Source organism: Melampsora larici-populina, assembly GCF_000204055.1.
Source record: "Melampsora larici-populina 98AG31 unplaced genomic scaffold MELLAscaffold_2, whole genome shotgun sequence".
Classification (NCBI taxonomy): domain Eukaryota; kingdom Fungi; phylum Basidiomycota; class Pucciniomycetes; order Pucciniales; family Melampsoraceae; genus Melampsora; species Melampsora laricis-populina.
The window spans coordinates 2,592,326-2,613,788 of NW_006768766.1; the positions used below are offsets into that span (position 1 = coordinate 2,592,326).

Sequence of the window (21,463 nt, forward strand, 5' to 3'; positions counted from 1 at the left end):
ACCTCGCATATGGAACCTTCAACTTCACCTGGTCATGACTTGGACGAAGTGAGCCGATACTTTCAACGTTTGGATCCCGTCCTCGCCAATGAAAGCATTGGCGAGTTCTGGGTGGTAAGTACCTTCCCAAACTCGTCGTCCCACACCGCATTCCATACTGACCACACTCTCTTTACGCAGCGCATGTCCAAGCCAGGAGGACTTCAGGTCTTGGCCCAGATCGCCCTTCAGCACCTCACCATCGCGGCCGCTGGTGCGTCCGTCGAGAGGGTGTTCTCGATATCGGGCAACATTGCAGTTCCATCCCGCGGCCGCCTAGACCCGGATACCATTTGCCATCTGGTTCTTGTCCAACACTGGCTTGCAAATTGGGAGGCCACTGTCAATGTGGAGGAGGTCGCGTGAAATCCAAATTTTTATTAAAACCTTTTTTTTTTATATTTCAATTTGTGTCCGCTCTATAGTTGTCTACAGAATATCCCCACTCTAAAAATACAGTAGTAGTTATACATGCGCCTGGAAATGAAGATTTTTGTGCTCGTCATTGTCCCTTGTGCCGTGTCTCAGTCGAGTGTACTCAATACTCGTGAGTACATGTGTTCTGTATACACAGCGAGGATACTCAGAGTGAGTAGCTGCAGCGTGAGTCTACTCACGAGTGAGTCGACTCACGTAAGTTGTACTTACGTCCGGGGTGGTGCTGAGTCTCAAACCCAGACGAGACTCCGCCTTGAAAAGACGGGGAGTCTGGCATTCACGCTGTAAGTCAGATATCTCGGTACTCATCTTGAGTACCGAGGTCGGATCCCCGGTGACTGAGTCGGAGTAGACTCATTGCTGCATCCCTGGGGAAAAGGCAAAAATATGGTTGCAAAAGGCTGGAAAATGGTTTTGTGGGTATCAGTAATTGATTTGATGGTTCAAGATAGTTAAATAATGGATTAGAATGATCATAAAAGTCAGCAAAAACTTTAATCATTAGCATTGATAAGGGAGGAGCAAAATTATTCAAGAAGAGGGAAACTCAAGGATGATAAACAAGGGTACCACAGGATTTATTCATATGTAATGATTGATATGAGGGATTTAATGGTTTCCAAGAATTTTATAATGATTTTTAAAGTTATTCTTATGACTGTACTGATATAAAATGATCTTATGATGATGAAGAAATCAATAATAGATGTGAAGAGACACCATGTCCGTGTAGGGTTTGCTCGTCAACGAGTGCACACCAACTCCCTTTGAGGTAAAAAGGAAAGTCGTGCGCGCTTGTCAATGAGCAAATGCTACCCGGACACGGTGAGAGGTGAAAAACATTGAAAATGGAGGTTTTTGGCCAATTACATATGTCAAAACCTGTCAGATCAGGATGGCTTCCAACCAATACAAATCGTCTCATCTCATAATGTAAAAGCTTTAAGCCACTAGTAACGGAGTCTTTGTGAAGAATTATAAGGAATCAAACAGAATAGTGTGAATTTTGATTTTTGCACTTACATACACACATGTAGCAACATTTACATGACAAAAAGCTCATTTTATTAATCTTTACAGTTGAATAACTTAATCATCATGCATCAGAAATATGTCAAATTATGCCAATTAATGATCAAAATCATGAGATCTACAAGAGGAGCTATAGTAATCCAAAATTGGAGCACTTTACAAAAAAGGTGAAACTTTATAAATGGTTTTCAGCTATGAAGCTAGGAAAACATCACCTGTATCCATAATAAAAAGGTCTGTCCATGGCATAATTCATAAACATCAATTGATCAATTTCACAGCTTAAATCACGTCATTAATTGGTAATAATCTGATTGTAAGAGTACATCAGAAGGTTTTTGGGAGTTTTTGCCAAGTTTTTGTTGGCTTTTGAAGGTTGCTTACCATTGTGGGTGTTTGTAGAAAAATGATACATATTGATGATGGATATTTTACGGTCTTTGCTGCCCCTTTCTCCATCTTATACCTTTTTTTATAGTGTTTTTAATCATTATTAAATTACTATATCTGTACTAAGGTCACTTAGATCCACCCCTTCAAAAATACGACCAGGTGGATGTGTAGTTTCTGGTAAAGAAAGAGATCACACTAAGTCTTTAGGAATGAAGACTGTAGATGATCGAACTGCACAATACCTGGTAAAGAAAGAGATCACGCTAAGTCTTTAGGAATGAAGACTGTAGATGATCGAACTGCACAATCTATGAGAAAGAGATTGGGCGAAACAAAACAGTTTGAGTTCGATTACTTTAAGAGAACTTGAACAAAACAACAACAACATTAACTAACACCTGGTAAAGAAAGAGATCACGCTAAGTCTTTAGGAATGAAGACTGTAGATGATCGAACTGCACAATCTATGAGAAAGAGATTGGGCGAAACAAAACAGTTTGAGTTCAATGGAGAAAAGAGAATAACAGCGAGTAGCACAAGAGTATTCTAATATATGATATCCATCGAGCTCAACCGTTGTGGCATTATGTAAGAAAGAAAACATATCATTATGCACAGCTACATCTAAGCGTCTATACACGTCCTGCACTTAATGATCACTTCGTGATCTTAATTTTCAAATCATGGAGAAATTTATCTACATGTGATAAGACTATAAGTCTTTTTTGGTAATAATACTTGCGATAGTATTGCTAGTAATGGATGTACTTTTTTTGTGATTTTGTGCTTTAAAAACTGGCAATAATTATAATAGTATTGATATCATTTCTCTGGTGCCTTATCAGTTTCTCTGTTATCACCAAGTGGTCAGCAAGTGCCCTTGTGCTAGGTTCTTTGAAGAAGGCAGTCTTAGACAACATCTACTAGTTATATTGTAAAGCTCTTGTTGAGCTTCAAATAATACACCACTGGGAATGTCAAGCAACACATGAATTGCATAGGAACAAGAGTAAATATAGAGTGAAGCTGGGCGCTCAGATTTCTGAACACTGGGCTGGATTTAGTATTTTCCAAAACAATATGTAGCTGCACATCAGTTACAGGCAACACATGCCACACCCTTCAATAATCAAAGTCACACTAATTTGCATATGCAAATTTTACATCATGGTGAGAAATGTTCTCATTGTGTGTGTAGGTGTAAAATCACACAACACTTTGCTATCTGAGCACATTTGGTAAAATGGTAAGAAAGTGAAGGACTTTTTAAAGTGACAAATACAAAATGATTTGTGATTTGGAAGAAAGCAAACAAATTAAGATCAATCAAAGGAGGTAGATATCAAGTTTAAATGCAGATATTGATTGTTGAGATTAACAAAAGGAAGGCTGTATCAAGATTGAAAACATATGTCAAGACTGAGAATGGAGAGTTTGGATACTCCCATTTCAAAATCAAATGGATTTGTGTGATGAGATGTTGAATTTGTTGCTGGTAAAGGGAGACAAAATTTGGCAAAGTCCAAAGCAAGAGGTAGTGAGGGGCCATATTTAAAAGGAGAGATAAAAAGGATAGAATAGGACTTGCAGTTGCATATGTCAAAAGAAGATACCACTTTTTTCGTTTTCAAGAATGTGCACAACCTTGGCACATGTGTGCAAAAACGTGTGTGCACCTTTTGATGCATTTTAGTTTACCAAATGATGTTTTTGGGTCAAGAATGCAGCCAAAAATCAGTGTACCTTTTTGGTGGTGCACAGTCAGTTGCCCACATCACACCAGTTACCAAATTGGGTGTACAAGCCTATTTGGAAAAGATACGACACATTTACTGCGCTGGCCCCAACTAATGTGTTGTATCTTTTCTAATTAGACTTGTACAGCTTGAAATTATATGCACTTTAAAAGAATGAGAAACTCCAATCAAAGGGAAAGGATTACAACAATTCTACAAAGGAGACACATATAACCCATGATTCACGGCAAAAAAATCTGGTCCATATGGGGCTCGAACCCATGACCTTGGCATTGACACATGTTGTATTAGTACCACGCTCTACCAACTAAGCTAATCGACCATACAGGTGAGAAGTGCAGCAGCTTATCCGACCCAAAATGGAAATGATTCCGTCAATCAAAACTTTAAATACTTAGCTCCCTTGATGCAAGTACCTCTCATTAATTCTCCTCTGAGACTGTGGAGAGGGATTCATGGAATATTGTACTGCCATGTGTGGTATCAATGAACAGTTTTTCATTTTCCACACTTTGCACATAAATCTACACTAGTACACTGTTCCCTGCCAACATCTCAAAAATTCTACATTGGCTTTTCTTTTCTGATGCATATTTTACGTAATATCCCTCAATAGATGCATGCATTGATAAGAAAGTATCCACATGAGGTGACAGTAAAGAGTCTTGAGTCCCGGAGCACTAATCAGAGGAATGTAGATGTTTTGTCTCTGTCTCTGACAAGAATGGAAGAGAGGCTATGGGTTGGAAGAGATATATTGATACTATTGTGTCTATAGAATTCTGTGATAGAAAAAATTGAATCTTGATTCTTCCTGATTTTTCAATCAATGATCACCGGTGTCAATGATATAATGGCTTCTAGGAGAGCTATAGAGATTCTGAAGAGAGGAAAATTTCAGAAAAAAAATATTCCTCAACTTTCACAGGGGAATATTGGGAGGTTTTTTTGCCTGGTATTTCAAATATGGAGGCTGAAGGTAGCCCCAGAAAATCCTGACTTGGCATCACACCAAGCTTTTGGGTTATAAGGTGCAAGCCCAGGACCCTTGGAATGCCCCTATGAAGGGTAGTCACACAGAAATATTTCTTTTGAGCTCTTTCACAGCTCCAATTTACTGTTGTAATTCACAGTTCCAAGTCAGTATATAGAATATAAAATGTGGACCAGACTTGCACAAGTGCTGTCCTATCCTCTTCTGCTCTGGTGAACCTCACATCAGGTCAGTTTTGTGCCTTTTCAACTTCAGTCTGTGATTGTATTCTTGCTTTTCAACTTCTATTATTCCCTTTATATTTTAATTTTTTTGTTTGTGTTTGAGTTAACAATTATGTGATCACACTTTTCTTTGGTAGTGATAAACTGTGCTTTTCATGTCTTGTTGAAAGGAAACAAGATATGTTTCTGTATTGCGTTATTGACACACTGCTTTCAGTTTGAGATTTTTTTCTGTTCTTTGAAATAGTTAATTGTTTTTATGCTTCAGTTACCCACCAATTCTAGTATCTACCTTTCTTGATAATTTATTGGGGCAAGGCACCTTTGCCTTATTGCAATTAATTCCTTCATTCAAGTCACCTGCAATGCTTGATACCCAGATTTTGGCAACCTGACTCCAAAATTTGTATTCACGCCTTGGTGTACTTCAAGTTTTCACTCATATAAAAGGGTAACCTGTCCCACCTCATTTGATTTCCATTGGATCTCCTAACAAATCTCTGCACATCCAAACATATTCTATAAATCAACCATTCACCTAACTTATACCACCTGGTTGGCTACAATGGTTTTGAAGTGTGCTTAACAACAAAGATTCCATCATTGTGTCTTGAAACTTGTGGATAATTGTGAGCTGGAACCAAGCATAGCAGGTGTTGACTCAACTGAAATACAGTCAAACCCGCACAATCACATAATTTGGGTGGAAGACTTTTCCTATGCATTTTGATGGGTTATGCAATCCCGTTGTCAAATTTGGCAGTAAAAAGCATCAAGATTGGGGAATTTTTCTATGCATTATCACGGGTTATGCAGCTGCGCGGGTATGCAATTGCGCGGGTTTGACTGTATTTGGGAAATTTGAATGCTTGCGGGTAAGTTGTGAAATAGTCAAACTGTGGTGGGAATGCCCACATGTTCTCTAGTGTATCAAATACATTCACAATGTTAGGACAATTTGATACAAAATAAGAGTCACATTGGAAAAACATCTGGGGGTACTTTAGCAAGCCACTAGCTGTTCCTCAGCATTGATGAGCTGAGACTGGGTGTGATCAAAGTGTCTCCAAAACCACTGTTTAGCATTGGTGAAAGTATTCAAAATGGATATCATGATTGAAGTCAAAACCACAGGAGGCATTGGTCAACCCATGGTGTAAAGACTCAAGAGGGCTCAAAAGGAACCTTTCTATTACCCTTAATGGGGGCATGCCAGGGTCCTGTAATCACCCCTCTAAAACCTCATGGGGACACACATGGTTGGTGGGGAGCGGAGTCTGGTGACTACAATGATTGCATTGATATTTTCACTTTGTGACATGGAGCCGTGAGCAGACACACTGGTGATCCACATCAATTTTTACGCTGATCCTTGCCAATCTCAAAGCCAAGAACTACCCTGGACGTGGAATACCTGCTACCAGCGCGCAAGAATCTAGGCTCGATCCGCCTGGTCCTTACTAATTGTCTCAATCTTATCAAAATAGAAAATTGAAATAAAGCAGTTTATGCTTACAGTCAAACCCGCGCAATTGCATACCCGCGCAGCTGCATAACCCGTGATAATGCATAGAAAAATTCCCCAATCTTGATGCTTTTCACTGCCAAATTTGACAACGGGATTGCATAACCCATCAAAATGCATAGGAAAAGTCTTCCACCCAAATTATGTGATTGCGCGGGTTTGACTGTATCAAACTTGTATCCTTAATCACAAAATTACATGCTCTTACAATGCATAAAGGTTATGATGAATATTGGCTCTGAGGAGTAAGGTTAGGTGAACAATATTCATCTCTTACCTCATTTCAATACAAAGTGTATCAATGAGGAGAACATTTTAAGTGAGAGCTGGGTCAATTATCAAACAAAGTCTATCTTCAAATGGTAGGTTTAGAAGCAATACATCCTGAAGGTGTCAAGCTAAGCTTCCTAGCCACATCTGGTCTATCTTTGATATATTTGGAGGGCATGATTACTTCAGTCCAGGTTGAAGTGCTCCATCAAGAAAACATTGCTATAGAGACCCTCCAAGTGCAAGGCAACTTGCAAGGCATTGGGATGGGGGTGTGATACCGAACTCCAAAATCAATGGGTTGCCTGTATGCGGATGATGTCACTGGTTTTTTGATCGTACAGTTATGAGATCAAGAGAGGTAATCAAGTATGGTAAATAAGATACATTGAGTCATCTCACCATCATCATCAGTCTTTCTCATCGCTTCAACAAACAAAAATGCCGGCTCAAAAGAGAACGCGTGTAGTTAAGAAACCAGTGGAAAAGAAACCTACTCAAAAAACTCGTAGGTCCAATCTAACTTCTTGATTCGATTCATAGATCTCGTCCGGGATCAGAGAATGATAACAAGTCACATTATTGGTTTTTTTGGTTTTCTCGAAGAGGTCAAGCATGTAGAAGCAGACGATGATTTCAGGTAATTGTAATTCTTATTTGACCGATCCTCTTCGTCAGAAAACTATTTTCATTGACCAGATTGTGGAAATTATTGAACAGTTCTGATGAAGAGCTCAAGAAAGCGGCAAAGATGATTAAGAGTAAGGTTTCCAAGTCTCTTTCAGAACCCGCTCCTGACTTCTGATTGATAGCGAATATTCAAATCTATAGAAAAAAGAACTAAAGTTGAGGAAACCGACAATCAAAGGTTTGAGGCTACAGCACGAGATTTGAATTCTTCCATCAGTGCTGAAGCTCATAAAAATTTGGATGATCATCAATCTGAGATGTCAGTCAACCCATTTTTATTTTTCTCATCTTTTTTGACGTACATGATGAAAAATTGATGCTAATCATTTTTTGGCTGAAAATAGGAACAAGTTGAATGGAAAGATAAAGACGTGGATCGAAACAGAAGACGAATCGAATGAAGAGAGAGTTTTTCAAAGACTTTTAATGAGAAATTACGAGCCTCAGGTCTGTGACTTTTCCTTCAACGAAACTCAAGAACCAAGGATTTGTTATCAGTTTCTCATCAATCGGATTGTATGCAACTAGATCAAGCAACTTTCGACAAACATCCAAGCTTTGTCGAATATGAGTGAGGTTGATAACAATTGGGAAGAGACTGCTCAAGACCTTCTCAAGGATGGTTTGTCATTTTGTGCACTGATGTCATCTGTGATCTTACCTGAGTTGTAAGATCTCCCGTAAAACAAATGAATCTGAGATATATTCTTCTACATCCTTACATGGTTAGTCGAAGCCCGCCCCTCGTTACTCAAGGATGTTAGTGAATCACTTACCAACGAAGCAAAAAAGTCGTGTAGATTACACCTTCAAAATCTTAAAGTGAGTTTCGTTTTGACTGAAAATATCAAGGATGTAGACGTCTGATGGCAAGATTTTTGAAAACGATAGTTACGATCAGATGGAAAAGCTTTTGCACAAAAATATGAGTCTTTGGTTTTAGAGTCTTCGTAAGAGTTATGTTACTCAGACTCATGGGTACATGTGCGTTTCATTTGATACCAGTTGCAATGAAAAGATCTTATCAAAATCATTTTGAGCACATGGGTGAACATCCACCTGAAGGCCCATGACGCAATATTTCTAGCAAGATAAAATAACAGGTAGCTTACATGGGCGGCTGAACTCTGAAAGGTGCAAGGCACAACTTAACCGCAATCTAAATGTTTTTTGAGCGATATTTCATCTGAGAAGGTTGGGATTTGATGCATCTATTAGTTTGAAGAGACATGAAGAAGTCGAAAGCGAAAAAGGTCCATTCCATCGATCAATCTGAACAATGCGGTCTGCCACAAGAGATCGATTTGAATGAACACCTGAAGCTTTCTGCCGCCGCAGTGTCAGAGGACCTTTCAAACATCACCTAAGAGCTGTAAATTGCGTTAAAAGTCTCACAAAAAAACTATCCCAATGATCTTTTTTTACTAGAGATAACATATGATGGAATGGTATTCATTTTGTCTTTTGATCATCATCCATGTGTAAAACTAAGGGAATCGATTATAGAGCTTGAAGATGGATGTGATGTAGAAATTAATTCCTTAATTAAACTTCATTCAACTTCAACTTCATTTAAAGATCAGTGACAGAGATGGCAAGCTAAGATGTAAATTGCCAATAGCTGATATAAACTCACCTCCAGATCAGGGATCGTCATTCGCTATCGTCCATCGTTATTTCCAACATATCATCCACTTCGAAAACTGACTTGCAAGAAATCATGCCAGCAATTCACTTAGAACCAATTGAATCGACTTCAACTCAACCTGAACCTTCAAGACCCACATTGGCCTCAAGAGAGTCCATCGAATCTCAATTCCTCAAAAACGTTCTCCACACTGTACCATCCTACGTTTTAGATCACGCACCATTAATCCACTTACATTCCAAAGAACCATTTTGGCCGGCCTCCCAATTAAATCACATCAAGAATTTAAACTTTTCGAATCAACCAATTTTATCCCATTGTCAAGCAGAAAACAGAAAAGAGATACCATTTTCGATTTTAAGTGATTTGAAATTTAACCATGAAAAGGCTTATATGACAACTGATGATATAGAGAAGATTAGATCGAGTCCTCAATCAATCCAATGGTTATGTTCAAATGAAGGTAAACCTGATGAATTTGGAAAATCTAAAGTTTCTACTGTCAATCTGATTGTTGTAGATAAATCTGAATTAACTGGTATACCTAATACTTTGGATGCATTTTGGTTCTGTAAGCTTTCATTTTTTTTGAGCATTTGATTTTCAATTGATGTTGGGTTCTCTTTGTATCCATCTTAGTTTTTTATTCCTTCAATTTAGGACCTAAAGTTTTAGGTATTCATTTTGGTAATCATTTAGTAAATATTTTTTGTGGTTTTAATCTTCAATTTGAAAAACTGATATTCTTTCTCTACGTGATCATTTTTTCAAAATCAGGCTGATTGGTAATTACCAGAAACGTTTTTTCGCAAAATATCTATCTTCTCAATGATGCAAAAAGTCTAATAAGGTATCTTTCTGTTTCTTTTTGAAAATAGGGAACATTGTATGATTAGGTTCATAGATCAAAAACCTACAGCTATACATCTTTCATCACATGCAGATGGTTTTGCGTATCGTTTTGATTCGTTAGAAAAAGTAGGAGCGAGACCTGTAATTTACTCAGCATATGGTTCACGTAAGTATCTCTTATTCCTATCAAAGATACACGGTTCCTTTGGTTGTAAAAAAACTAATTTGAACTTTGATTTTTTTGATTCTTTTGAATAGATGCCATGTACCCAAAAGCAGGGTAAGAATTCCGCTTCATCTTGTAATAATTTCAACTTGACATGGTTGAATTGTTTTCTTTGTTTTCTGGGGAAGAAGGAAACATGATTATTCTCCAATAAAATTCTTAGGTCCCATAGATTTTACAGATAAAGGTCCAAGATGGGATCCATTATTAAACTTTAATTCATGTCAACACTTTCCTTCACCTGAAAGAAATATATTCAGATCAATTGGTACGAAGGATTTGATCAATCAAGAGATGTGTTTAAAAAATCATGATGATTTTATCAATTGTTTGAAATTTAGAGGATGGTTGAGTTTTTTCTTCTCATCTTCATGAAATTTTCATTACCTTCTGACAATTTTTTCATTATTTTTTTTGACCTTCTAGTTGGGGTGATCAATTTTCTTTGACTGATGCAAAGATTATGAGAAAGCTCACTTTGAATCATCTTAGATGGACAGATGGTAAGTTTTATCTCCTTTCTTCTTTATTTTCTTGACTAATCTTTGATTTACTTGGGTATTTGTGGGTCTGGAAATATTGAAAGGTGTAACTGGTCCTAGAGATAAAGATTTGGATAGGATTGGTATGAATAGATCTAATGAAACCATCTTGAATTTCATTTGACCCTTTCTATTGATTTTTGCTTTTGGATCTTCTTAATCCTTCCATCTGTTTTTCCATTTTTCCATTTTCTTGCTGTTTTGTGGTTGGAGATCTTTATTTTAGATTAGCATGAGCTTTTGGTCAATCTTTTTATTCACTATCTGCATGCAGTTCTTCTTGATAAATTATGGAATTGATTGGAAAACTACTTCAATCTTTATAAGATTACAGGTGCAGTTATTTGGGCAGTCCAATATTTGTTTTGTTGATCAGATCCCTCTTTTTATGGATTATCACATGGTCCAGTGACCAAAATGGGAATCATGGTTGCAAACTCTTGCTGGATTTCCCTGTTACCAAGGGATCTTGACCTTCAACACCAAGCATTCTTGTAGCCTTTATGGGAGGCTGCCTCAACTCCAGATGTGAGTTGACTTAAATCCCTACAAACAAATGGATCCTGATCTTTCAGTAGCCAGAAGTGAGAGCTTGATCCGGGCTTTGACCTACATACCTATCTGAGATGAGCCTACTGGTCTGTAGCAGTTCACAAATGTTTGATAACAGGAGAGGACAGGAGTCAGCTTTTGACTTCAGTCTACCTTCAAACTTCAGACTTTTGAAATGAAATTGAATATGTAGTCTGGGTATTCTGATGCAGCCTACATACATACTCAGTCATGTGATGTGAAGCAAAATTCTTGAGGTTTTCCAACAACGTTCTTTAGAAATTGTAAGGTGATGGGCCAAACAGTCACCAATGGTACACAGGGTCTGTCCAGGTCTGTCCTCCAATCTGGCGCTGGTGCTCTTGATTGCATGCTCGTGAGATGGTTTCTTTTGGAGTTGCTCAGATTGTAATTGCTGCCCCTTGGGTTCTACTGAGGTGTGAAACATGGCGGTAAGTGTGAAAGAGACAAGCTACACTTTCCAAAGCTGACCAGATCGTCGGTTGAGCGCTTAAACTTCTCCTCGCTCCTCATCATACATACTCTGCTCGTTCTACTTCTTCATCTTAGTTCGCACAATCAAAGTGTTGGTCGATTGACAAAGACGACCCAACGTGATGATTCAACAGCCTTTCTAGTCCGCTTCAACCGGACAAGTGCACAACTACCGACGCTGTTCGGATCGTACGAAATGTGGTCGAATGATTGACGTCCAGTCCTTGATCGATCGATCGAGCCTTATCAAAATCTTCAATGGCCTAGAGTGACACGCTACAGATAAGCTACAACAGCTACTTGGCGCAACCGTACGGATTCGCCTCTGTCGCAGATTGACAGGTTATCAGGCGGCCATGGACATGTTCGCGGATCTGGACCGATGTTGAATACGTTTCCTTCTTCTACACGAAAAGATGATGCAACGTACGTTTATCCAGTTGATGGTGAAAGGGAATGAACGTACACTACCGCTTCATGGGGTATCGCACTACACAATCCAGATAGGATGATTGGACTCTTCTTGTCTTTCCCATTAAGATTGCACCTTGATACCAATCGAAATGGATGTAAAGAGCGACAAAAATCCAGCGGTGATTGTCTGACACACGATCCCTTTGGATAAGCCCCTTGGTCGGCGGACTATGGGCACCTGATAGATCGAAGTCATAGACAAGTGGGGGAGCAAAACTGTAGCACATTGATATCAAGTTGATCCACTACTTCTTGATATTTGAGCCACGCCATCAATCGAAAAGGGGTAAAACACCCAAACGCCCGATATGACTCGTGTGCAAGCATCTGTTTCTAGTCTTGTCACGGCGCGCACCAGAACATGGTCGTGGGCCTCGAGTATATAGTGAGCAGACACTTGATACACATTGCGGTAAGCGGCTTCCTTCAGGTCGTACGCGATGTCGGACATAGACCCAGTCCTCTTTGGAGACCAAAGAGACAATCGCTCAAGTGAAGGAAAGTCTTCAGAGGCTTGGAAGCTGTCTCCATCAGAGCATCACGATGACAAACCAAAATACCGCGTCATATTCTTGTCTAGGGCCAAATATGGATGACAGGCATAGCCACATAGAAGCCATCATCATCCTCTAGGGTCGAAGCTTGTCACCTCGCTCCTCAGAGCCTGGCAGTTCGCCACGGAAGTAAGTCCCAGCGGTGTTTGATCGCGCCCATCTGGATTTGAAGAGAATAGTTGATGCGAATGAAACAGATTTGGGGGAGAATCGCGCCAAATTGAGGATGAGAGAATGAGAGCGAGACTCGTATTCAGGTGACTACGATGCACCGTTATGAGCTTCACTAAGAGATGCTGTTTTACTCACCAGAAAGAATATGCTCCGATGCACCATCAACCGATCACAAGGTGTTGGTCGGAGTGAATACAGTCTTCCCCATCATATCCCCAGAGATAATCGACCCAAAAGCTCCTCAAAAGCTTCAGGGGCGTACGACCAAATAATGCACTACTCTATCATACATAGGAAGCAAGACATTTTCCTTCAGAAAATGGTCCTCGCCTCTTCCGTGCGTTGTATAGAGACTCTTAAAATCAATAATGAGATGCATGTATCGACCTTCATGATTCTATCGGGAGATTAATCAAACTAATCAAACAAGGATAGAATTCAGCAATTTGTTTGGTGATGGACGCGTCGAGAGCTTGAGTAGGAGGTGCCGCACTACGAAGAAATTTCATCCACCAAAATGAGCATGCTCCGGTCGACCTGAAATCGGTCGCGAGTTGTTGATTGGAGTGAAGACAGTCTTTCTGATCACATCTCCAGAAATAACCGACCCAAAAGCTTTTCAAAAGCTTCAAGTACATACAAACAAATATTACACTACTCTATCATACATACGAACCAAGACATTTTCCTTCAGAAAATGGTCCTCGCCTTTTCCCTGCATTGTCTAGACACTCTCATAAATAATACTTGAGTGGATGTATCGACCTTCATCATTGCATCAGGACATTCATCAAAATAAGAAAAAAAGAATGAAATCAAGTAATTTGTTTAGCGAATTGTGCGGTGATGGATGCGTTGAATTTTCGATTGAGATCACTTAACTTTTCCATCCAATTTAATATATGAAGGAGAGTCTGAAGACGTCAATTTTCGTCAAGAATGGTCGGCCAAAATATCTGGACAAAGACCTGAATCTCAGAGATGATGATGTAGGCTGTTTGGTCGGGCAATCTGCATGGCCAGCTGAACATATGATTAGGTCCCTCAGCTCATACTATGGAGTGTCCCTCAGCAGCTACACGTTAATTTACATATCTAGTCGGTGGATCACAGTCCTCCAGACTTCTTCTCACCGTCAAACTTCTTGCACGCGTTCTGAAGTCAAAAGCTATCTCTAAGCTATCATCAACTACCACATCCTTCACCGACGTTCATACTTATCTCATTACGCTCTTATCTTCATCCGTAAGTCAATGCTTATCAGTTTTACGCGAGGACAACTACACTCAGTACCAATTGAGAATCTCACTTCGCATCACTCAATTTCCATCTTTAACTTCATCATCATTCATCTAAGATCTTTGCGTCTTGATCGTTTTAGAGCTTTGATTTTCAATCTTCTCAGACCTCTCATCCTCAACTGTTCAAAAGCTCCAATCTTGAATCGTCTGGAAGCTTAGAGACCGATCGAAAACTTTCATTCGATCACATCACATCTTGAATCATGGATTCAACATCGCTATGCTTCACTCACGTCAACCCTCAACATCTTCATGGAAACAGCAACATTTCGGAAAATTCGCTGCCGATGGGTGAGTACCCTCCGAATTCAATTTTTCTATTTAGATTGACTGATCGATCTGGGACAATTCTTTCAATCAGTCATTGACTATTCGTCACAATCGTTTTGGGATCAAGCAGCACTCGATGTGTACCCATTTGCTCAATGTAAGTACCCTAATCCAAAGCTCATCTTCATCCGTAAGTATCCTGCTTTCTTTTACTGACTGTAGAGGTATTACTGTAGTCGGGCACCCATCGCTTCTGAATACGCCATTTGTCTTCCGGGCAGGTGAGAACACATATTCACGCGTTTATTGTTGTGGATCGACCAGCTGCCTATATCCGAACCGTATTGACATCAGAGTGTTTAAAAGGAGTTGATGACTCGCTCTTCTTGAGTCCATCCATGCCTGCAAACGATCTTCTTATCCTTGGCAACGAACTTGCTCAATCTACGTCAACCTCAGTCGAAGAACCAATCTCATCTGTCCTAGAATTGGAATTCTTCACCCCGCCTTACTGTTCATCAGGTGAGTAAAGAAGATTGCTTAAGTTCACCGACAGTCTCCTGAAACTAACTTTTTTATGGTCGCGATCTTTGCGCGTAGGAAACGACGATATTTTTGGACAGTTCGAGATCAACGATGTCCCTGATTTGTTTATTGATATTCATGAAGTATCTTCAAATCCACAAGATCCAGGTATGTCGTCCAAGAGGTGCATATTTGGTTTTTTGGAGCCCCTTTTCTGACGTTCGAATACAAAATGTAGTTATTGCCAACGTCCATCTCATTGAGGGTACCTCTACCAGAAATAAGAAGAAAGATTCTCAACAAGACTTGCCGCCTCAGAAGAAAACTAAAAGCGCGCCGAAAGTGACTGTTGTAAAATCGACCAAGAAGTACAGGTGTGAGACCTGCGGGAAAATGTTTCGGCTTGATAATCTAAAATGACACAAGGAGCAAGTTCATCTTACCAAACAACAGCAGGAAGCAATCGGAAAGCTCTGTAAGTACTCTGAATAACTTATTGGTTTCTTAAAAGTAAATGCTCAAGCTGATCCTATTCATTAACTGGCGTTGGGCTTGTCGTTTTAGTCAAATGCCCACATGAAGGATGTCGTAGCTCAGAAACGAACTTTGCTTTCAAAACTAAGCAGTCATTGAAAATCCATATGGAAAAAAACTGCCCGTTCAGACCAGGAGGGTGCGTGAAGATTTCTTAGATAGAATACTTAATTCACATACTGAATTATATCAATCACATTTGTTTTTGCAGTGCTTCTTCCACATCTGGGTATTCTGATTCCTGAAATTATATATTGGTCTCCTTCTGGTTTTTAACATGTGAGTATCATCTTAGTTGAAAAGATTACAAAAATACTGATCCTCATTTCCTTTACCTGGTTCGAAGTTTAGTGAGCTTATCTATCGTGCACGTAGTTTCTACAAGCGGGACTCGTAAAAAACATCATTGTGCTACTTGGTCAATTCTTATTTGTCAAATTGTTATGTTCCTGCTTAAGTTTTTTTTAAATCAATTTCTGCCAAACTGGTCCATATTCATTACGTCCTCATATATCATAAAAAAATCATTATCGTCTGTTGTTTGTTGAAGTGTGTCTCTCAAATTCTTTTGTGTTCTATCACCGTGTCCGGGTAGCGTTTGCTCGTCGAAGAGCGCGCACGACTTCCCTTTCTGCCGTCGGTGTGCGCTCGTTGACGAGCAAACCCTACACGGACACAGTGTATATAACATAAAAATCATCATTGTCTATTTCTTGTTGGAATCTGTCTCTCAAACTCTTGTAGAATCTGTATTTGTATCTTGAACCTCGCGGCTGTGGAGGTTGGGTAGGACGGTCACTACGATTGAATGGTGTTTTCAATTTCTCATATTCATCTGTTGTTTGTTTTGGAAGCTTGGACCACGTGCATTGAATGTCAAAAACTCTATCAGCCATAGTAACGCTCACTGATGAACAGTAAACATAAATGTATCCTGTTTCTACATGATAATGAAAAAACTGATTTAACAAAGGAATGGAGTATACCATCTGTGACTTCTCGCGAGTTTCATCATATGGATAATCATGTTTTCACTATTAAGACATTTCCCCAGTTATACATCTTTAACATTCGGATCAAAATAAAGATACACTCGAACATCTGATTCCAAGCAGCTAAAATCACAAATCATCTCAGGTTTCCATAACTTCAGTTCGAGACATGATGCGACCTTCTATATCAAAGTTTTCCCATCGAGCACCATGAATGATCCAACCATAAAAAGCAGCGTCTGGAAGATCTCGAAGTAAAGACTTTCTAGTCTGGTATTCCAATACTCTTTGTGTTAAAGAGTTTTGTTCATTTTCACTTATTTGTGGGTGTTTGGCTTGGTTATAACTGCAAATAATTGAGATACATTAAACTTTACAAGTCTGCGGTGGTTTGGTCACATGTGATTACGTACCTTTTGGTTGGATGATCCGTTCTCAAGCCAAGAAATGTTAACGTGTCGGTATATCTTCTATAAAGTTCTAACTTGCTCAATCTTGATCTTTGAAAGATACCCACACAGAAATCAGACAACGGCCAAAAATCAAATCTACCGATGATTTAATAAATGAGAGGAGTGTTTTTGACTGACCGAGTCTTTGGTGAAAGTGGAGATTCAGGTGCTCGTCGTTTTTTAGGTGCTCCTTGTCTTGAGCCATGTCGATCGATCACTTCTGTGCCATAACCAGACACAAATGAAAGACCTATGAAAGTATAGTGAAGGTCTGATAAGCTTCTGGAGATCTTGAGATGATGATTGGCTTCCAGATTAAAATTCACAATTCACTGTTGATACTACCCGGTCGTTTAGTTCTGGAGATGTGCCAGTAGCTTTTGCCACTGATTTCTGAGAAAACTCAAAATCTTGGAAGGTGAACCATATTTCGGGCGGGCAATGGTCTGCTGCTACAAAAAGAAAGTAGGGTAAGTTCCTCTGGTAGGCGAATGAAGAAGTAAGAAATGTACATCTTACGCAAGTATGCCTTAACACGATCTATAAGGGCGTATCTAAGACTTGAATGTAATGTTTGTAGATCTAGTTGAGATGAAACGTCACAAGTTCCAAAAACATAACCAGAGATATGAATAGGTTGAAGGATACTAGAACCTAAAGCTCCTTGAAGTCCAATCACATTCCAAAGTGCAAGTTTATCGGAACAAGAATGTGAGGTAGATAGAGGAGAATCGATTCGACCTGGTTTGGTACGTAATTTTCCAATAGGTTGATCAAATCCAAGTCGACCACGTGATACATGAAGAGTACCTAAACTCTTAGAGATCGATTTTTGATATTCGATGCTGAACTCGGAAGAGATAGATTCTTCTGGGCCTTTGATCGGCCGACTTTGTTCGCTAACTTGTTGTGATGTGAGTAACATTGAAGCGTCACCGCCTTTCCATTTGCCGATATGTATAAAATAATAACTCGATATCAGAACCAAATCATCAAACGTGCTAGACTGAAGTGAAGAAATCGAAATTATTCTAAATAAAACAAGAAAGAGACTTACAAGGTAAAGTACTAACATAAAAGAAAACTTGAACAGATTTCTTGAGTGAGAAATGATCTTTGGAATCTGATGGTCGATTTATCCAAGCTGATCCGATTCCAATTTCATAGCTTCGTTTGAGTTCTTCATATAACCAAAGACGAAAACCTCGTTTGACAAGTACTTCAGCATGAGAATCATGTAATAAATCACCTTGTAAACTGAGCTTTTCTTGAGGAAGACAACGCATTCCAGTTCTTCAGACCCATACATATGAAGAAAGAAATTTTCAATTAGTTTGATCGATTTATCTTTCAAGTAGCGAATAAATAGTTAACTTACTTACGCTAGAGATGGACAAAGTGTTGTGTACCCTTTTCCTTCATTTTCTTCTTTATGATTATCATCATGAGCTGTTTTGTCGATCAGAACAATTCCAGCTAGGATTGTAAATTCTGTTCGACCATCATCACGTTTGATCGGTTTTCCATTCTTAGGAAGGGTTTGGTAAGTTTCTTGAATTACTTTTACCACTAGATCGGATATCGCACACCGAAAGTTCAATGGTTCCTGCATGGTTTGTGAAACTACAGTCAAAGAGTAGAGAACAAGTCAACTTTTTAATGGGGATTCTTTGAGCTCAGTATTGGTTGAGAAAAGGTTTCTTATCATGAGCTTTTAAAGTGCCCCGACTGTAGACGATCTTGGATACATATCTGAGACTCCTTGAGACTCAATATTTTTTTGGCTCAGTCGTTCGAGGATTCGAAAAAGACGTACACTCCAGTTCAAGAATTCAACAAACCTCACCACTCTCCAATCACCGCTCCCGAATCACCATCACACAAAAGTCTTCTTGATAATAAAGTTATCAAACTCCCCCCTGCTCGAGTAGTTCTTGATAAAGTCAACCCAATCAATCCTCTCTTCTCACTTATCGTCAAAAACTCCTTCAAATCATGACTTAGAGATATTCTTGCAGCATAATTATGATCATTGACACTACAGAAAGACTTGGAATTTCTCAGACACTTCTTTTGATGATTTTCTTGTTTACGAAATCTAGGAAATATGTATGTCACACACACCAAAAACCAAGTAAATTCACCATTTTTGAGCTTACAATCATGAGAAAGCAATAAGGAAATCTCAGATCACAGTGTAAGACACCAGAAAAAAACCAAGACCTTCATGTGTCTTGGTTAAACAACACAGATTTATGAAATACTTCAATTGGTGTGAGTTATCAATTTGATACTAAAGAGAATTGTGTTTATAGAAAGCCAGTAAGTTTGTCTTTTGAATGACTTTTTTTTTTTTATTTTCAACTCAAACAGGCTCAAAATTCTTTATATATCAATATCATATCATTAAAACAATCGTTTGATGACCCAATTCACTTAAAGTTTAATCCAAAAGAAAAACATGAGTTTCAAAGACCCAAAAAGAAGTATAGAGATCTTAATTTAAAAAAAAATGAAGTTAAATTCAACTTGAGGCAAATTGACTTTTGTAATTTCTGAACAGAATGCTTAAGTGAACACATCCTTATAAGGTTTTGTATGATTTGATTTGGTTTTATGATTTTTTTAAAACAAGAATGAGTATGAGAAAAACCAATTTGGTTTCTTTTTTTGAAGGGTTTTTTCTTTCTTAGAGGAATTGTTTTTTTGATTAGATTTTCTTCATTTTGGTTGGTTTTTCATGCTGTGATTTGGTCAAAAACTTGATTCATAATTTACAATTTATGTCTTTATGTGATTGATGTAACTTTTTCAATGTTGATTTTTGGTTTGTTAAAGAATTTCCATTCAGATGGGTTTAACGTTGTTTTTTTCTATAGATGTTCTGTATAATAAATCTTCTTGAATAAACAAATTCATTCAGAACATGTTTTTTTCTTGTTTATTGTGAACCTTTACAATTTTTTTCAAATCAAATTTGGAATATACACAAACTCCAAAGTCAAGAATCATAAGATGATCAATATTTCAAAGATTTTTTCAACTTGAATTTTCATCACACTTAAACTCAATTCCAGATATCCTCAATTTAGTACTACAAAAAGAAACCCAGAACCCAGCTAAATTAGTCATCCCATCCCACAACCACCCACACAGCCAAAGAAACAAAAGTTTGACTCAACAAATACGGTTTATTCTTAATAGTTTTCAAATACCCTTTCCTTCTTTTCTTCTTCACAGTCTTCAACATAATCCCCCTAGAATGTTCGACGACCAAAGCATTAACCTGACAAAACCTATCCAGTGTGACTTGAGTTGATGAAGCATCGGTAGATCTGAATGTGAACGATCTAGATCCTATTTCGACCAGTTTAGTTAACCTGATCACATCTCCTACCCTTAGATCTTTAATGTATGGTACAGTTAGGACGTCTTGTTGGGATAATCGATAGAGTTTTCCTAGGATTGATGCTTTGATGTATGATGATGGTTCTGATTTGATTAGACTTAGGGCTTTTGAGGTAGGGATGGATGAGCTTGGTGTTAAGGGTTTTAAGGATGATCGTAAGGTAGGTCTTTGTGGTAGAGTGTTGGTCGTCGGGGTTGGATTGGTGCTTAGAGTTGAATGTGATCTGAAGGGTTGGGTTGGGATGAGTTTGAATGGATTTGTGAATGAACAGACTGATGGTCATGGTCATGGTCATGGATGAGGATGATTAGTTTGTTGTGCTTGTGATATGAATGTTCAAAGTGACTTACTATTCAAGATTCCCTTCATCTTGTTGGTTGTTATAAAATGTTCTGATGAGAATGTGTGTGTTCTGAAGTTGAAGGAGATGGGTTTTTGAATTTTGAAAAGAAAAGGTTAATATTGGTTTAATCCTAAGTACTTAGACACTAAAATCAACCTGTCATCCCGCATCTCAGAATTTCCACTTCAACTTTCATTCAAACCCTTTACCAACTAACTCTCAAGACTCCATTTCCATCAAGAATGGCAGAAGGTCAGTCACTTGACTTGGTTCAGTCATTCATAATCAAACTAATCTGATTTTACTTTTGATAGCTTTCTTATCTTCAGTTGGTAGAGAATTACAACATGACGATCGAGGTTAGTGTCATCTTATCTTCATTTCTATCTCTCTCTTTTTTATTCTTCCTTTTCATCGTTCTCGGTTTCCTGCTTTTCCTTCTTTCTTGATTGAAAGATATATATGATATTTTATACAAAGTTTTACTTTCACCAATTTTTTTTGGAGTTTCATTTCACAGTTAGGCTACATCGTCGAATCTCATATTCATCAGAAAAAAACGTTCAACCAACTTTTGGTTTTCTTCCCTCTTTTTTCTTTTTTTAGCTTCTTCTTCCCCCTTTCCCTTTCTTTCTTCAGCATATAGCTAGATACATATAGGATTCTTTGAATCGAATCACGACAAAAAAAACACAATTTTTTTTTAGTTTTTGGTGTGTGTTTTAAATCATTTAAAACTTTTTTTTTGGTTATATGAA

At 38.4% G+C, this 21,463-nt stretch overlaps 7 protein-coding genes across 7 annotated transcripts; 5 read left to right on the forward strand and 2 right to left on the reverse strand.

The window, feature by feature from the left end:
- Positions 1-7,113: 7,113 nt before the first annotated feature.
- Positions 7,114-8,305, forward strand: MELLADRAFT_59206 (uncharacterized protein; the record flags this gene model as incomplete). Its single annotated transcript, XM_007404349.1, has 8 exons — positions 7,114-7,180; positions 7,216-7,312; positions 7,372-7,433; positions 7,504-7,621; positions 7,707-7,809; positions 7,891-7,984; positions 8,093-8,184; positions 8,222-8,305. 8 exons carry the CDS (start codon positions 7,114-7,116, stop codon positions 8,303-8,305), a joined length of 717 nt encoding a protein of 238 aa, XP_007404411.1.
- A 777-nt stretch (positions 8,306-9,082) lies between these two features.
- On the forward strand, positions 9,083-10,146 carry MELLADRAFT_89232 (uncharacterized protein; the record flags this gene model as incomplete). The annotated part of the gene is made up of 5 exons (XM_007404350.1): positions 9,083-9,581; positions 9,650-9,708; positions 9,788-9,795; positions 9,889-10,028; positions 10,121-10,146. The coding sequence occupies 5 exons, from the start codon at positions 9,083-9,085 to the stop codon at positions 10,144-10,146; spliced, it is 732 nt and encodes a 243-aa protein (XP_007404412.1).
- Positions 10,126-10,952, forward strand: MELLADRAFT_70684 (uncharacterized protein; the record flags this gene model as incomplete). Its single annotated transcript, XM_007404351.1, has 3 exons — positions 10,126-10,435; positions 10,515-10,591; positions 10,675-10,952. The coding sequence occupies 3 exons, from the start codon at positions 10,383-10,385 to the stop codon at positions 10,752-10,754; spliced, it is 210 nt and encodes a 69-aa protein (XP_007404413.1).
- Positions 10,953-11,563: 611 nt separating this feature from the next.
- Positions 11,564-13,151, forward strand: MELLADRAFT_101942 (uncharacterized protein; the record flags this gene model as incomplete). The annotated part of the gene is made up of 5 exons (XM_007404352.1): positions 11,564-11,634; positions 11,753-11,866; positions 12,020-12,103; positions 12,785-12,834; positions 13,018-13,151. The coding sequence occupies 5 exons, from the start codon at positions 11,564-11,566 to the stop codon at positions 13,149-13,151; spliced, it is 453 nt and encodes a 150-aa protein (XP_007404414.1).
- Positions 13,152-14,383: 1,232 nt separating this feature from the next.
- On the forward strand, positions 14,384-15,608 carry MELLADRAFT_59207 (uncharacterized protein; the record flags this gene model as incomplete). Its single annotated transcript, XM_007404353.1, has 9 exons — positions 14,384-14,471; positions 14,542-14,607; positions 14,628-14,640; positions 14,673-14,731; positions 14,775-14,972; positions 15,051-15,143; positions 15,214-15,349; positions 15,429-15,450; positions 15,540-15,608. The coding sequence occupies 9 exons, from the start codon at positions 14,384-14,386 to the stop codon at positions 15,606-15,608; spliced, it is 744 nt and encodes a 247-aa protein (XP_007404415.1).
- Positions 15,609-16,642: 1,034 nt separating this feature from the next.
- MELLADRAFT_89234 (uncharacterized protein) lies at positions 16,643-18,565 on the reverse strand (the record flags this gene model as incomplete). The annotated part of the gene is made up of 7 exons (XM_007404582.1): positions 16,643-16,847; positions 16,915-17,049; positions 17,092-17,243; positions 17,287-17,405; positions 17,473-17,892; positions 18,011-18,246; positions 18,336-18,565. The coding sequence occupies 7 exons, from the start codon at positions 18,563-18,565 to the stop codon at positions 16,643-16,645; spliced, it is 1,497 nt and encodes a 498-aa protein (XP_007404644.1).
- Positions 18,566-19,909: 1,344 nt separating this feature from the next.
- Positions 19,910-20,753, reverse strand: MELLADRAFT_70685 (uncharacterized protein; the record flags this gene model as incomplete). The annotated part of the gene is made up of 3 exons (XM_007404581.1): positions 19,910-20,047; positions 20,136-20,634; positions 20,713-20,753. 3 exons carry the CDS (start codon positions 20,729-20,731, stop codon positions 19,993-19,995), a joined length of 573 nt encoding a protein of 190 aa, XP_007404643.1.
- Positions 20,754-21,463: the final 710 nt, after the last annotated feature.